Source organism: Adiantum capillus-veneris, chromosome 1, assembly GCF_014529385.1.
Source record: "Adiantum capillus-veneris isolate H3 chromosome 1, ASM1452938v2, whole genome shotgun sequence".
Lineage (NCBI taxonomy): Eukaryota > Viridiplantae > Streptophyta > Polypodiopsida > Polypodiales > Pteridaceae > Adiantum > Adiantum capillus-veneris.
The window spans coordinates 80,882,466-80,888,029 of NC_140931.1; the positions used below are offsets into that span (position 1 = coordinate 80,882,466).

Consider the following 5,564-nt stretch of genomic DNA (forward strand, 5'->3'; position numbering starts at 1 on the left):
TGTGAATTTTACATGTTTTACATTTTACATGTGAATCATATACAAGTTCTTATTATCATACATAGAGCTTTCTATATTTAGACGATATATTGCATTAAAAAACAAAAATACCAATTTTTCTTTACCAAATTAAAAGTACATGAGACACACACGCACGCGCACACACACACACACACACGCACACATACGATGTTGACATATTTGCAAAACAATCTCACCTTTGCGACACAAGTGCCAATAGACTCAACAACATCATTTGTTGGAACATGTCCTTTGAAGGGCCCCTCCATCATACCCCAATGCCTCCACTTGAATACCACAGTTGGAGGACCCGAGTACACCTCTAAGACCTCCCATGCAAACCCACCAGGAAATGCAGATCTAGAAGCATCATGAGATGTCTCAAGAGTCTCTTGTGAAGCCTTGTAAGCTTCATGTTCCCCCTTTAGGCTTCATTTCATTAACGCATTATAGCTCCCCACCTTCAATGTCTCCTCAGTACTCATCCATTGTCCCCCTACACATTTCACACCTTAGAATATTATCCACACAAGGGCTTCAAAATTTTATATGATCATAAAGATACAAAATTGCATGATATGATATTGTGTAGTACGTGTAGAAAGGTCTTCGAATGTGTAAAATGAGATGAGCCTAACACCTACATACTCAACACACAATATTGAAAAAAGAACATAAAAGTTGGTCTATCAAGAGACATAATTCACGTCTCACTTTTCTGAGAACCTATCATGAAAAAATAAAGTGTAATGCACTAAAGTTTCTTGGCTTGAAAAATTTACATCATTGCTCACATATCTTGGGTTGTAGTGTAAAAATTCTAGATGAAAATTAGAATCATGGTTGCAATTTCATCAAGGTCAAAAATATTTAGACATTTTACTTATAAATCATAAGAATACCCTAGACCGTGGCATAAAACCCGGTTGTCTCACTAGTTTGCTCTTAAAAAATTGCTAAGAAAATGGTTTTTGTCGAGAAGTTGTTTATAAGTCTTCAACGGAGGGAAGATTGTTACAATTGCAGCCTTGGAGAGTTTTTTACTAGTGTTCTCTTAAGTCACAAATGCTTGGTGGAATCTCTAAAGAGATTTTAAGTACTAAATGAAAGCATGTGATCGTCATGGACTCAAAATTATTATGTAAGAGGAATTTAATCACCAACCAGGGTAGCAGTATACCATGGATGTGCATATTGAAGAAAAAACGCATGCCAAATTACATATTTCACAAAATATCACAATGTTATCTACACGTGCAAATGCAAATTGATCATATATGAATCTTTATGAAAGATTTAGAGACATTTTAACAATGAAGAGGAGCATTAGTACAAGGGAACTAGATGCATATTTGGCATAAAAAATATACACATCAAAACATGTTGACCTTATATGTGAAGCTACTCAATATATGGCTTCTCTATATATGGCACCCAGGTCCCCTCTTTATATACATCATCTCATGTGTGTATTCTACACACACTTTGGGGTTCTATTTCAGTGCTCTCTTTTTCTCTCTCAACATGGTATCAGAGCAGTACGTTTTTGTTTTCGATTTTTCTCTTGATTGAAAACGATTTTGCAGAAACTACTCTTTAGAAACAATCAGAATCGATGTGGTCTACAACTTTGCAGAAGAAATTTTTTTCAAATTTTGCACCGATTTTGAGTTATCGTTCGCGGACTGCGTACATGCTTGAAAAACAATTTCGCTTTTTGTTTTTGATTTTTTTTCCTGATTAAAAACGATTTTCCAGAAACTACCTGCGTGAGGCATCGGAATCAATGTGCTCTACAACTTTGCAGAAGAAAGTTTTCCAAATTCTGCACCGATTTTGAGTTATCGTTTGCGAACTGCGTACATGTCTGAAAAGCAACTTTGCTTTTTGTTTTCAATTTTTCTCTTGATTGAAAATGATTTTGCAGAAACTACCCGTTGGAGGCACCGGAATCGATGTGGTCTAAAACTTTGCAGAAGAATTTTTTTTCAAATTTTGCACCTATTTTGAGTTATCGTTGCTGTGTACATGTCTGAAAAGCAACTTTCGTTTTTTGTTTTCAATTTTTCTCCTAATTGAAAACAATTTTGCAGAAACAACTCGTGGAGGCACTGAAATCGATGTGGTCTATAACTTTGCAGAAGAAAGTTTTTTCAAATTCTGCACTGATTTTTGAGTTATTGTTTGCGGATTGCGTACATGACTGAAAAGCAACTTTCGTTTTTTTGTTTTTTGATTTTTCTCTTAATTGAGAGCGATTTTGCAGAAATTATTCGCTCAAACCATCGAAATCGAGGTGGTGTACAACTTTGCAGAAGAAACTTTTTCTAAATTTTACACCGATTTTGGATTATCGTTCTCGTACTGTGAATATGTTTGAAAAGAAAATTTTACTTTTTGCTTTTGATTTTTCTCATAATTGAAAACTTCTTAATTATATTTTTTTTCATCAACCATATATTTGTTACTGACGTAACTTTGCTGCAGAGGCCAATTACATATCGTTTCGATTCACTCGAGTCGTTGATGATCGTCCAAATTCTATCGAGCTACTGTTGGTACATGATCTTTTGTTATATGATATACTCGTTCATTGATCCTCGTATGATTATTCTTTTAGATATATAGTTTACATCATTTTATTGATAATCTCTCGTTGATACCATAGTGATTTTGATGGTACCATGATGATGTTTTGTTAGTACTTTGGTCATGGTGATTTTCGTTGATACCATGATGATATTTCATTGATACCATGGTCATTCTCGGTGATGCCATCATGATATTTCGTCGATTCCATGTTTATTCTCGGTGATACCATGATGTTGTTTCGTTGATACCATGGTTGTTCTCGGTAATACCATGATATTGTTTCGTTGATACAATGGTTATTCTCGATGATATCATGATATTGTTTCGTTGATACCATGGTTATTCTCGGTGATACCATGATGTTGTTTCGTTGATACCATGGTTATTCTCGGTGATACTATGATGTTGTTTTGTTGGTACAATGATTATTCTCGGTGATCTCATGATGTTATTTCGTTGATACCATGGTTATTCTCGGTGATACCATGATGTTGTTTCGTTGATACAATGATTATTCTATGATGCTTTTCGTTGATACCATGATGATTTATTCATTTTTATTGATATAATGATGATATTTTGTTAATACTTTGATGATACTCATTGATATCACTACGTTGATAAATGTCGTTTTATGTAGTATATACACATGTCATTTGCATCACATAATCACACATCTTGTACTTTTACGTTCATACTTATATGTTGTCGTGAGTATATATGTCGTCAAAAGAGTGGTGTCGCGAACCATCTCTTATGGCATTGTGAACGTAATTATTTCACTAACGATACTAATAATTTTTATGACTATGTTTTTTGAGTTTATGATCTATGTAAGATTGATCAAAGAATTGATTTCATGAAGACAAACTTGATAACAATAAAATATTTATGAAGATATGTTTGATGATGTGATATTGATGACAAGCTACACAACAGATTCACGAAGACATTTCTGATTACGAGCTAATCGATAGCCTTTACACCTCTTTATTGAACCTTTGTATTCATTATTGTATTTGATAGGATAGGAGTAATGTAACTCCTCATAAAACATTCATTGTAAAAGGAGTGATGCAGATCCTCATAAAATATTCATTGTAAAAGGAGTGATGTAGCTCCTCATGAACATTTGTACATTCAACGATTTTTATAATATAACGGTGGGTGTATATAGAGCTATGGGTTTTTCCCTTGATTCCCTAAGGGTTTTTTCATCCACAATTATGGCTTCTCTATATATGGCACCCATGTCCCCTCTATATATACATCATCTCATGTGTGTATTTTACACACACTTTGGGGTTCTATTTCTGTGCTCTCTTTTTCTCTCTCAACAAAACAAACGCACTCATTGCTCACAATGCTTAAAGTACAACAATAAAGTAGTCATAATTAGTTTGTATGATGGTGGTGTATGCATTATAAATATTATTAGCCTATGTTGAAATGCAAGCATAAATATGAAGGAAGCTACATGACCAAAACCAAGAGTTCAATCAATTCCAAAGCTTGGCTGTAGCTTTCTCATTACAAACTAAAAATTAAACACATCCGCATGTAATTGAAAATGCAGACTAAGAGGTTTTGTCGAGAAACAACTAATGAATGCACAAGACTAGAAGAGAATTTTTTCTATCACTATTCAAAAGAATGGACTAAAAAACGACATCCAATTTATGAATGAAAGACAACCAAAAAACCCAAAACAAAAGAGATAAAATGAGTAGTTAGATTTAACAAAATTATTGGCTACACAAAGCCTCACAAAGTTAAACCCAAAATGATGCAAGGATAAGGTTTGAGCATCACCGTTAACAGAGAACCGAAATTTTTCAGGATGTATTGTCTTGAAGTGGTGTGCACGAGTTTTGTGAGACAACTCCATCTCCCATGACTTTACAAGGTCTTGTACCACTTGCTCCAAAGAACCCTTTGGCCAATCCTGCCCAAGGAAAAGGTAGAGATCAAACTTAGTGCTATTATTAAATGCAAGTCAAGAAAAGTAGGTCTCTGCAATTTCGGAAAAGCGGGAAAAAAAAGTTTCAAAATATTCTAAAATGCAAAAGTGAAGCACGATGTGTAAGAGAATGCATGCATTGTGTGTTTTCTTCTCCTTTGGTGTTTCCTGCAAGGGTTGCTTTTAGACGGGCATATCACCCATTTTGGGGTATTTAACGAACAAAAATGTGAGCTGCCCTTCAAAAAATAAACTACAATACTGAAAAATCTATGAAATCTTTAAATTTTAACGAGCAAAGGTGCCCGACAAGAATGAATTTTGGTTCAACTTGCCTTGCACCTTGAGAAAATAGGGGGAGCGCGATAATCACCAAAAAAAAAAAAAAGATAAAACATAAGAGTCTTAAATTTGTCTGATACATGATGCATAAGCCTAGTCTCCATATACTAAAATGTAGTGTTTGGTCCATGTATGTATAAGTGAAGACAAAGCTCACATAATGTTTTGCATACATATTCATTACAGGGAGATTGTTTGCATACATATTCAATACATGGAGATTGTTTTGTACATATTCACCTCATTTCAAATGGGAATAAGAGCATATCTCTCTCTCTCTCTCTCTCTCTCTCTCTCTCTCTCTCTGTGCGCATAGACAGGACCAAAAGTCGTAGTACCACAATAGCCAACATTAATAACAGGACGCGTTACCAGTGGGGAGGCATAACACGAAAAAGCAAATGCCGTGCCCTACACGCAATCAAGGAAAATGGATTCTACAGTGCCTTACTGCGCTTAATCATTATCAAAGCTACCCTAATACTCTGATTAATCACCAGAGCTACCCTAATACTCTGATTAATCACCAGAGCTACCCTAATACTCTATGATTAATTAAGAAAGAGAAGTGGTGAGCTTCCAGTATCCGTCTAACTCGATCCAATGCGCAAAACCTTCCAGCCCTTGGCACAGGATACATAAGAGAGAG

General features: G+C 34.9%; 1 protein-coding gene across 1 annotated transcript in view; it reads right to left on the reverse strand.

Annotated features, from left to right (window-relative positions):
• Positions 1 to 238: 238 nt before the first annotated feature.
• The window catches only part of LOC147465049 (pathogen-related protein-like), a 5,593-nt gene continuing 267 nt past the window's right edge, over positions 239 to 5,564 (reverse strand). Inside the window, exons 2-4 of the mRNA XM_086510780.1 lie at positions 4,426 to 4,558; positions 483 to 517; positions 239 to 381 (exon numbers count right to left, since the gene is read on the reverse strand). Coding sequence (XP_086366906.1) covers positions 253 to 381; positions 483 to 517; positions 4,426 to 4,558 — 297 coding nt within the window. The 3' untranslated portion in view covers positions 239 to 252. The remainder of the gene's footprint in view (positions 382 to 482; positions 518 to 4,425; positions 4,559 to 5,564) is intronic.